Source organism: Tinamus guttatus, unplaced genomic scaffold, assembly GCF_059628265.1.
Source record: "Tinamus guttatus ecotype Peru unplaced genomic scaffold, ASM5962826v1 Tinamus_guttatus_pri_ptg001602l, whole genome shotgun sequence".
Classification (NCBI taxonomy): Eukaryota; Metazoa; Chordata; class Aves; order Tinamiformes; family Tinamidae; genus Tinamus; species Tinamus guttatus.
Window position 1 is genome coordinate 2,267,007 of NW_028290136.1, and position 11,613 is coordinate 2,278,619.

The window sequence follows — 11,613 nt, forward strand, 5'->3', positions numbered from 1 at the left end:
ATAAAAATAAAAATAAAAATAAAAATAAAAATAAAAATAAAAAGTGACACCAGAACCACTTAGATGTGATGCAGAAGCATGCCGGACATGCCAGAGATGTTTCCTAGATGGTGGATTTTTCACAGGTATGATCTGGGTTTCCTTCTTTTCTTTCCACAATCAGTAACAGGGGCTTTTCATTATTTACTTCTAAGTCATCCATCTTTATAGCTAGCTTTGTGTTCCTGGAGGCTCGGCAAAATTGTGCAATAAAGGTTTCTGCAGGTGATAACCTTTAGGGAATTTATTTAAAGTCTTTCCCCCTTGAATTCAATAATAAGCAGAAGACAATGCAGTCTGACTACTCACATGCAAACGGCCTCTGCTTAACCAGTAACTTTAGTTTAGTTTAGTTTTGTTTTCCATTCTCAGAATTGTCATCCTATTCTCATTGAAACACATTAAGGCAATGTTATTTTTTGCAAACCCTCTTTATTCCACATCTTAGACTATACTACTGTTATGAAAGCAGAGACATATTGATGTAAAGTATTTCTTAGAACAAGTAACAGTATAGTTTGTGCTACGTATAGTTACATGATGTTACATCAAATGAAAACTGAGTGCATTCAGGCAACTATCAATTAGGCAGCCTCAGTGTGCAGGCTTCACAAGTTAAGGATGGGAAACTCAGCACCAGTGAAAATGCTCCGTACTAGAAAATACTGGATGCTAGAACCAGTAATGAGATCTACTAAAAGACTTACCACACTTATCAATGAACCAATTACCTGATATTAGAAGAAATTCTTATATTATATATAATTATATTATAATATATAATTACATATAATATCTAATCTAATTATAAATAATATCTAATTATATCTATATAATATATATAATATATATCTAATTATATTATATATAATTCATTAGATATAATTCTTATATCTAATGCTAATACATGCTAGTACCTGTGAATAAGTTGCTCATGCTTGCTTGCTCTTTCACAGCTAAAAAAGGAAAAAAAGAAATTTTAAGTTCCTTGTGGAACTGAAAACCAGTAAGCCCATATCATATATGAAGTACTCTGTCACCTATTTTTATATAGCAACCTATGAAACAAGCATGATTTAAACCCCACTGAAACCAGGATCAGGTAAAAATTTGACTCCTAACTAAATATCTAGAGTTTTTTGTAATCAACCACCTTGTCAAACGAGTACTTAATACCACACTTCAACAAAGGAATTTTGCTCTGTTTAACAATAGAGGCACTTAATGTCCTTTGGAAATTCATAGATCTTGACTGTTAATGCTCAATCTATGGTTTCTACCGACACGCCACTTTCAGGCAGATTCACTGCTGTGTTTGTGAGTTGCACGTACCACTGTCGCACACAAACCGGAGACCCTGAAAGTTTGGGTACTGCCTCTTTGCCGCACGTTAAGATTGTTCTGCCTACTGCTGTTCTCGCAAGGACGAACCAGGGTCATGCTGAAAGTCAAGAGTTACCAGCTCCTGACGTGGCTTGTGCAAACCAGTGGCGGCGGATCACCGCACTGCCTGCTGAGCAGCCTGTGTCCCACCGTGCCCAGAGCCATAGGGGTGACACCCCATGGATGAGCCATGGCTCTTCCGGGGGAGCCCACAGTCCGTGACGAGTTATGGGAAAGAAAACAAACAAACAAGCAAATTAACTAACAAAAAAGAAGTAGGAATAGCCAAGAATTCAGGTTAAAAAAAAAAAAAGGCAAGTTTATTACACTGCAAAGACAAATAAAGGTTACTGTGATTTACAGGCAGCAGAGTGGCAGTGTTACACTTCCGTTCACCTTCCAAAAGGTCCTGGTAGCAAACATGGCTGAGAGGATTTAAGAACTCTTGCATGGTGTTTCCAAAGTCAAGATCAAATCCTTGTGCAAGACTCTTGTTCTTGATATCCTAGTCCGTAGTAATATGCAAATGTGTTATTTACTCTCCCGCCCTTTTCTCTCTACCCTTTAAAATCTTCTAACCCTGGGAAATCCCCCTCTCTTTTTTTTTTTTTCTTTTTCTTAAGAATCAAGTTATATCCTTTTTTCAGAACAAATACTCATTGCCCTCTAACCACCAGCCTTTGAGCACTGCTTCCTTTTAGGCAAGACTCAATTTTAGCAACACAGACTGTTTAAATACGGGAAAACCTTTTAAGGACTACAAAGGAAACAATCCTGACTGGCTAGAAGAAAATTCAATCTAACTGCTTGCTGCACTGAAGCTCATAACTCATGTTAATTGATAATCCCTTCCTGTAAATACATACAAGAAAAAGAAACAGTTTAATACTAGTGTTTAACTGATACTTGATCAGTCAGTAACCAAGCCTCCATTGGAAAACAACAGGCATGGTGGAGATCTTCAAGGTCCGCCTGGACGCAGCCCTGTGCCATGTGCTCTAGGTGACCTTGTGTGTGCAGGTTTGGACTAGATGATCTCTAGAGGTCCCTGCCAACCTCAACCGTTCTGTGATTCTATGATTCTATGGAGGCAAAGCTTAGAAAAGGAGGCATTTATGCTTAGGAAAAACAGTTTATTTGAAAACTATTTACATTGCTGTTAGAAAAATGTCTTCTAGAAATGTGCTTTTTTTTCCAAAATAAAACTTTTAAAATACATATGGAAGGTGCGCATTGGATAGGTGATCCAAGTGACCATGAAGCAGTAGGTGGGAATGCAGGCTAAATTTCAACTTTAAAGACAGGATTCACACTCCAGTTCTTTTAAAAATATCGAGAAAGGTAAAATTTCCAACATTCCGCCTTTGCATTTATTAGTATCTGAGAAAACGCTTTATCATATTGCTGACTACAATCCTGAGTGCCTCGGAGGATTTTGAAGCTTGTCACTGCCAGTGTCAAGCAGCTGCAGTATTCGATTAGCCCACAAGGCGGCAAGCAGAGAATAGCGCTTTTTAGATAGCTTATTTTCATAGTAGATCTGAAACTCAGAAAACGAAAATCTCCTCCCTTTCCCGCCCGCCCCGAGCGCGCGCGGGTCTCCCAGCAAGGCGCCCCGTCGCGTGGCGCGCGTCTCCCAGCAACGCTCCCCGTCGCGCGGCAACGTCTCCCAGCAACGCACCCGGTCGCGCGGCAACGTCTCCCAGCAACGCGCCCCGGCGCGCGGCGCTTTCCGGCCGCGGGGCGGGAGGGGGCCGCCCGCCCGCCGCCGCCATGTCCTCGCCGCGGCGGGCCGGGGCCGGGGCCGGGGCCGGGGCCGGGCAGGCGGAGCGGACCCTCTTCGTGGGCAACCTGGAGAGCCGCGTGCGGGAGGAGATCCTCTACGAGCTCTTCCTGCAGGTGCAGGGAGGGCCGGAGGGACGGGGGGTTCGTTCGCCGGCCTCTCCGTAACGGGCAGCCTGGGCCGTTGGCTTTCCCCTTTTTAATGCTGGGTACTTGAGAGGCTATTAAAATTGTATCTGTCATCTTTGCCGGGGGGGGGAGGGGGGGAAGACTATATTAAATAGCCAGAGCTCCTTTTTTTTTTTTTTTTCTTCTTTTTTTTTCTTTTAATTGGAATTTAAACTGCTCCTTTGGAGGTCGAGTTATGCAAGGAAGAAAGACAACAGCAAAGAGGAAGTGTGTCCTATGCTATCTCTTCTTATGTTGACTACTCTCTCAGACACTTGAAGAAAAAAAAAATTCTTAAATGCCCTTGAAATATAGGAACTTGCTTCAGGGTTGGGCTGACTTAAGATACTGCCTTGGTTTCAGTTCTGATCTCTGACATTTATGGAACCTTTGTTTTTTTCCTGATTTTTTTTTTCTTTCTTTTTTCTCCTGGTCTGATCCTAGACAGTCTTTGTGAAGCTTAAAGTACTCAGACTGGACAGTTCAGCCAACAGGATGGTGACAGGTTTGCTTTCACAAATCTGTTTCGTTCCTACAATCTCAGAATGAAGCTTGCCTCTCTCTGTTTTGTTAGCAAACTAAAAAATACAAAAAAAAATGTTTTCTTCATTTGCTAACCAAAGCTTTTTCTGCTAACTTGTTCTATTCAATTAATTAATCTGGAGGTCATCTTGTTAATTAGGCAAGATTGCAAGGCATGAGTAATATTATACAAATCTTGGCACACAAGTGATAAAAACAGATGGATACTCTTAGAATGCAGTTTTGCATGACTATTCCACATAATCTGCCTCAGTTCATCTAACTGCTTATTTCTGTCCATGTCTTTAGGCCATCTCAGTAACACCTAGCTATTTTCATCTCACTCACACTTCTCTGATTTTTGTGCTGCAACAGCCTGTGCTTCTGTTTGCAGTGTTGTCCATTCTTGGAAAATATACTCTTCAGTCTTCTTAGTACATTGTAGGCTTAAAATGTGCTTCTGAACGCTAGTTTTCTTCCTATCAAATGAGGAGAAAATATTTATGATTATTACTTATTTAAATTATTAATATTTTTATTTGTGAACAGGAAGACTACATATTTAAAAGATTGATCTGCAAAGCACGTGAGTTTGTTGCTTTTAGTTCTTGAAGAACCCGATCTTCTTCACTAGGCAAATAATAATCGGAAGACTAGATATGTCATTTTTATAAAAATGGCAGAGTAGCACAGAACACCAAAAATGTCTTAAACAAAATGTTTATTTTTCTTTGGTGACTCTTTTTAAAAAAAAAAAAATTCAAGATGCGGGGAAAGACAAGACCAACATTTTGAAGATTCCTGCGCAGGGGACTTACTTAGGTTTTACCCACTGCTGTATCGCCTGATCATCTTTCTTCACTGAAAATAAAAATGGTACATTGTTTTCGATCCTTAGTGTTTGTCTGTATTACTGCCCTATTTTCCCCCAGAAGGCTAGGACAAAAGCAAGGAAATGTTGCTCATATTTGAGAAAGAAACATCGTATTTAAAGGAATAGCTTATACTCAGATGGCAAGAGAAATGTATTGCTATCAGATGTTGTTATCACAGATAAAGATCTTTATCATCTTCAGTCTAATAACTTGGAAGAAGAAAGCTCCACGTCATCACTCTAAATGCTCAAAAATGCAGAATAATAAAGTAAATTACTTTCTTCTCTGTGCTTTAAATTTTACATCTGAACATATGCTCTGTATTTATTTTGAAGCTAATTGTTTATGTACATTTTAATTGTTGTAAAGCTGTTAATCCGTAAGTTAAATTGTGTTTTGCCTAAGGTAAACCATGTCTTAACAAATATGAATACTCCATCAGTGATTTAGACATTTGGTAATGCTGTTATCATATTTGCAGGATTACTTTGTAACCTACGCAGGTCAGCAATGAGGTGACATGTTGCATCCTCCTAAATATAACTGTTGGGTCTTACACACTCTTGGCCAGAAGGAAATTTCCTTGGGCCTTCTCTTTTCACGCTGCTAAATCAGCCTTATGGATGTGACTAATTCAGTGACTAATATTCAGCCTTGATAAAAGGAGATCCATCATCTTTTACATGTGTTATGAAAATGACAGTTTCTTTGAAAATAGAGCCAAAAAATATGGAATATCTCTGCTTTAATTTGGCTCTTATAGAAATACTAACCTTGGATTAAAGCATTACAAATGGGTAGTGATGGAACCCATTTCAGTGAAGATATTTCAGGCTAAGTTTCCTTTATTCCCCTCTTTCTTATGAGAAAGCATATGTTGAGATAAATGGTCTCTTGATTCCTTGCAACGCATTAATGTTAGTACTTAACAGAAACTTGTTTTATATGTGTTTAGTGTTTGTTCTGTAAGTACTACTCTGTATTCAGGTTTGCTCTTACAGTTTTGATACTGCTCATTTTAGAAATTTAAACAAGTGAAAAAACAGAAGTTAATGAAGTAGGTCACTTCCAGCCAGTGGTATTATCAGCTTGTGGAGTTATATTAGCAGCATGCAAACCTGTATAGCAGTTGTGCTGACAGCTATGTATGTGCCACAAAGAATGATAATTTAACCTTCCCCATCCATATAGTCATAAAATGGATATATATCCATTATCTATATAGCTCTCATAATTTTGCTTTAGCTGATTATAGAAAAGTAAAGAGGATATAGCTGCATGATTGTAAGAGAGAACAAACACAGAATGATGCTTAGTCCCCTTTTAATAGAGAAAGCTCAGAAATAGAGGTCAGGGTGTGTGGAGACAGACTTTCAAAATTAAGTATTGAAACTTATACTCATCATTATGGAATACGTATTCAAAGCCGAATGAAAAGACACTCTGCGAAGTTCTGTGAGAAAGTAATACAAGTTTCTTTCAGGCTGGACCGTTGACTAAAGTGACCATTTGTAAGGACAAAGAAGGAAAACCTAAGTCTTTTGGATTTGTCTGCTTTAAGCACACCGAATCAGTGCCTTACGCAATAGCTTTGCTGAATGGAATCCGTTTGTATGGAAGACCAATTAAAGTGCAATATCGGCTCGGTAGGTTTAGTAGCTTCAGTAGTTATGTTTGCCTAAGTAGTAGCTAAAATTAAATTCTAGTTATTTGAAAAAAAAAGGTATCATAGAGTTTTTGCATCCTAAACTCTTTTAGAAAGATAATTATTTATAGTACACTTTAGTAGTATACATAGTATACATTACAGTTTGTTCTTTTTAAGAAATGGTAACCTTTCATGGCTTTTGCATAGAGAAAGATTCAAATTTTGTGTTTTCTTTATTTAGAAAGAAGCCATAGGTTGGCTTAGAACAGCCTAACTTATAAGACAGCTCAGGAAGCGCCCTATGGAAAGCATTTACAACTTTGGCATGGCAGTTTTTCATGCCAGGTTACACTTAGGCTGACGATAGGCTTTATACTAAGGCCATAGCAGAGCTTTTAAGCAGGTGGGACTGTAGGGAGAAGAATACAATCAAATTCATATGCTTCATTTTATGTTTATAGAAATAAACTTGCTGTAAAACTAATTATCAAAGCAGTGTTTGCTGCCCAAATATTTAGCACTGATGTTCACAGTGCACACTGGACTACTCATTCCTTAGCAGCTGTGTAGAATAGCTCCTGTTTTCACTTAAAATGGCTGAGATTCCTAAAATCAGAAGCATGTGCCTGCAAATGGGAGGAAATTATTCGGTTTTTATTATTTCAACACCCCTGATTTATGCTTCTGTAAATAGTTTTGAAAAAAAATTATAAATGAACATTTTCATGCATTGAGATGATGTTATAGACTTCTGTCTGCCATAATATGGCACCTTGCCTTTACAGCTACTTTAATACGCTAGCCCACTACTCATGACAGCAGTTTCTGTGTTTTTGACTGGGTAATCAAACAGTCATAACTGAGTAGTTATTATGCTTTCATCTTATTTATAGGGAGTTCACACTCTTCAGAATTAAACAACCCTGCACATGGTTTTGACAACGCTGTTGACACATGTTCATCTTCATATAGGTAACAAATATCACTTGTGAGTTTAACTGCATGATTGCTTTTTAATTGCATTAAAAAGTCAATTGATGTGTTAGAATAAGGTATTGTGTTACAAAGAGTAGCACTATGCTTCAAAAGTACCATGTATAAAGTGAGAAAAAATATCCTTTCTGATATTGTTTATAGGAAAAGAACAAGGTCCTAACACAGGAAAAATCAGAATATAACAAGATACCCAGGGTTCTCTTCAAATGGTTTAAGAGGAAATATTTTTAACGTAACATATTTTAGCATGTTCATATTGCACTCCTTTTTGTCCAAAACACACACATTTAACACAGACACTAATGTGCCTCCATTCTAAGGCGCATTAATTGATTTCTGTTGTCATAATGGATTCTTAATGATTGTACTATATTGTCACAAAAGGTTCTCTTTGATTTTAATGTGTTGTATTTTAAATTTGCAATATGGAATCAATCTGCAGATCCTTCATAAAAACAGCCATAAGGACCCTTTGACTGCATCCAGGGGTTCAAGCAGCATCGGCTTTTCAGTCTTCATTTGTTTTTGCAAGATATAGAAACACGAAAGAATATTGAAGTATAGTGTTTGTACTAGAAATGTTTTGATTGATAGTTCTTAGGGATTAAAATCTGATGATGGAATTGAGCTTTAAAAATACCTGTAATAGTTTATATTCATAATGGTGTGTATTTGCACAAGCAGCTGTCACACATATAAAGGCACAGGCACAAACTACCAAAGGAATTACAAACACCCTAGTTTCAGTATTTTGCAATGCTGCAAATTCAGTATTTTTGTTCACAAGTGTGACTGAACCCTACACAGAAGCTAAACTCCAACAGTCAAATTGGAAACTCTTTTGAGTTTGTGACCTCAAGTGGATGTGAATATTATACACAGACTGAGTCTTAGGATGTATTTTATTTGTTTTACTGTGCTTTTTTTTTCACAGAAATTCAGTTGTTAGTATCTTGATCCTCCTCATGGACGTACTTGTTATATCCCAATAGTTAGATATCAGTGCTACAGTAAGCAGTATTTGGTGAAAGTCTATCCTTTGTTTATTTGTTTGTTTTACCTAGGTATCAAGAGCCTTGTGGAAATCCTCCATTTCCTATTCCTCTTTTTCCAGTGAACAATAATTTACCTCAAGAATACTCAGTCTTTCAAAAAATGGTGAGTTTGTACTAAAAGTTATAAAGGCGGGGAGGGTGGTGGTGCATGGTGGTGCCATCTAATCCCGGTGGTGCCTGGCTTACCCCTTTACTTGGGGCGGGCAGGCACTTACTTGGTACTTAGTTCCAAGTACTCACTTTGGGGTCTGCACATAGGACATACTGTACTAATCAGTAGAAAGTCTTGCTGTCAGAAGAACACTTGGCGTCAGTATTTTTAGATAGACGCTGTAATGCATGGAAATTTAAACTCTTCAAAACCTTCTCTGAACACTATTAACTTTTTTTTTACTTCTCTTAGATGAACCATTTTTTAGGACAGCAGTACACAGTACACAGTCCAGTTGGTCAACAATTTTCTTTCAATCAGATGATTTCACCACTGTCTTCAAATTCATTCATGCCTTCCTGTCAGAATCAAGTTGCAAATTTTAAGCCCGGACAGAATTCTTTCAAGTGGACCCTGCCACACTCAAGTGATTCCAAAGGGTACCAGAATGATGAAAGCACCCTCAAAAGAAAGAGAGAACAGCTAAGTTGTGACAGTGACAGTTGTATTGAGAATGAAAAAAAGAAACAAAGAGAATGTGATCAAAATTACAAGTGCAAAGCCAAGAAGAAAAGCCATTAATACTGTGAAATGGATTCATTCTTTCTGTGTCTTAATTGCATTTGATTTATTTTTTGTGGGGAGGGGAGGAGGAAAGGAGAAATTGTCTCTCATCCTTGTGCTTTGTTAAGAAAAGTAATTTTCAATATTTATAATATTATATTTGAAATGTGCAATACATTAAGTATCCTGACACTGTAGTACTGTTTAAGGTATAGAAAAAAATTTAAGAAGATGAAGTTTTTGTAATAAAGGGAAAAAAGTATTTATTTTTATTTTTCCCCAAAAAATTCCCCATGGAGAATTTTTATTTCACTATTACAGAAATTTAATGGAAATGCATAATTTCAGCCATTCGTGAAGCGCAGGTATCACTTCTGTCGCCAGTGCATGAATCTTGAATGTATTATTGTGAACGGTGTAATTGTCTGAAGGTGTTGATAAAGTCAAAGCAATGAGCAGGACGGAGATTCTGAATGTCACATCAAGGTTTTGTGTTTGGCGCTAAAGCATGAATGGCTATACATTCCCTTCCACCAAATATAAGAGTCTTTACCGATTTAGCCGTGGTGTTATTTATAGTTAGGATCCATAAATATTGTATGTTCACTAGAGCTGATTTTTTTTCCACTAGTAGTTTTGGAGTAAAATAAGGTCACTTTCACGAATTACACGACTTACACATATATCAATACTCAAATGAATTTGTATACTTTAGAACTTCCATAGGTACTGATAAGAACTACATGAATATATGCATCTTTCTGTAAATTTATTTTCTAGTGCTTGTTTGGGAATCGCAGAAATATTAAGGTTGGAAAAGATCATCTAATCCAACCCCCCTAGAGCACGTGGCACAGGATCACTTCCAGGCAGGTGCTGAAGATCTCCAGAGAAGGAGACTCCAGAAGGTCTCTGGGCAGCCTGTTCAGTGCTCTGTCACCGTCCCGGTTAAGAAGTTTTTCCTCATGTTCAAATGGAAGTTCCTGTGCTTCATTTTGTGGCTTGCCTTTTGTCCTAGACAAGGAGGAACACTGAGTATTATTTGTAACAAATGGATGAAAAATGTAACGGAGTATCTCCATTAGAGTTTTAGTTGGTAGCATAAGGGCATGAGTTAAGTAAATTACTGCTGCCTCTTAAGAAGAAAAGTCTTCTACCTGTATAGCAGAGGAAAAAAAAATAAACTTACATGGTGGTGAATCAAGATAGTGAAATGATCTATTCTATATCTTTCATAACATCTAATTCTTCACAGTTACCATCAACACCTGCAGACAGATACAGATGTAATACAAGATCAAATATGATGAAATACTTGTATGATACTATTATACGAGAAAGTGGAACACTTAATTTTCCACTATTTATTACTGCATAAAGTTAGGCCTACCATTTAGATTCCAGAGTGGCTCTCACAGAAAAATGAGTTCAACCATCTCCAGAAGGAGCGTACAAAGTCTTTAAGAAACTCCATCTGCCTGACTCGTTTTCCCTTTTCCCTGTGCCCTTCCACACAAATGACTGCACCTTTTGTCTTTTTTTGTATCTTTTTATGCTTGCAACTTGCTTGGTGCTTGTATCCCACTAGTAACTTTAGCACTATATTATGTAGATATTATCCAACTTCCGATAAAATATATGACTAATATTATACCAGTCAGTTGCGGATTACAGAAGCTGCCAGGATGACAGATAAAGTTAACAAGTGAAATACACGCAATTTCTTTAAACTTGTGTCACGTATTAAAGAAATACAAATATAGCCAAGTAGAGGAAGAATATGTTAACATTATCTTGATTTTGTCTTCACCAGACAAAAGAGAAACCAGATGGACACCCAAACCAGAATTACCTTAGATAAAGAGAAACTTAAGCCCATGATAGTATGTCCTTAACACACTTCCCCACCTGATACGTTCAATAACCTGCTGTGCGCACTTTTATGCTAAAAAATGAATGTCACGTGATCATATGTGTGTACATGATAAAGTAGCAATCCTATTGTAGAGATGATTTTTCTTTGCCACTTTCTTCCTAGTCCTTTTTCTTTTGTTCCCTGTGGGAAGTGTGGGTTTGTAGCACCTCTCAGTACTGGCTGCAATACCCGTCAGTGTGTTAAGAGCACAATTAGGGATGGTGTGAGTGTGACAACAGGGGCGTGTGGGACAACGCCGAACGTACTCTTGTTTACACGCGATCCGAAAATACCCACTAGCGACCACACTGCGGTGCTCCGCTTCAGACAGGAAACCGATATATACTTTTATATGTATTTGTACAGGTTTGTATGGGCTTGGCTACGGCTTTAACGGCCGTTAACAGTCCCCGCGAGCGGCCCTCGCGGGGCGGGGCTCCGCGGCGGCCGCCCCGCCCCCCCGGCGCGACGCGACGCCACGCGAGGCCGAGGCCGAGGCCGCAGCCGCAGCCGCC

General features: G+C 38.3%; 1 protein-coding gene across 1 annotated transcript; it reads left to right on the plus strand.

Moving 5' to 3' along the window:
• The first annotated feature begins 3,195 nt into the window (after positions 1–3,195).
• RBM11 (RNA binding motif protein 11) lies at positions 3,196–9,232 on the plus strand. The gene is made up of 6 exons (XM_088539367.1): positions 3,196–3,321; positions 3,817–3,877; positions 6,272–6,415; positions 7,311–7,389; positions 8,478–8,571; positions 8,872–9,232. The coding sequence occupies exons 1-6, from the start codon at positions 3,196–3,198 to the stop codon at positions 9,199–9,201; spliced, it is 834 nt and encodes a 277-aa protein (XP_088395493.1). The 3' UTR covers positions 9,202–9,232.
• The last annotated feature ends 2,381 nt before the right edge of the window (positions 9,233–11,613 follow it).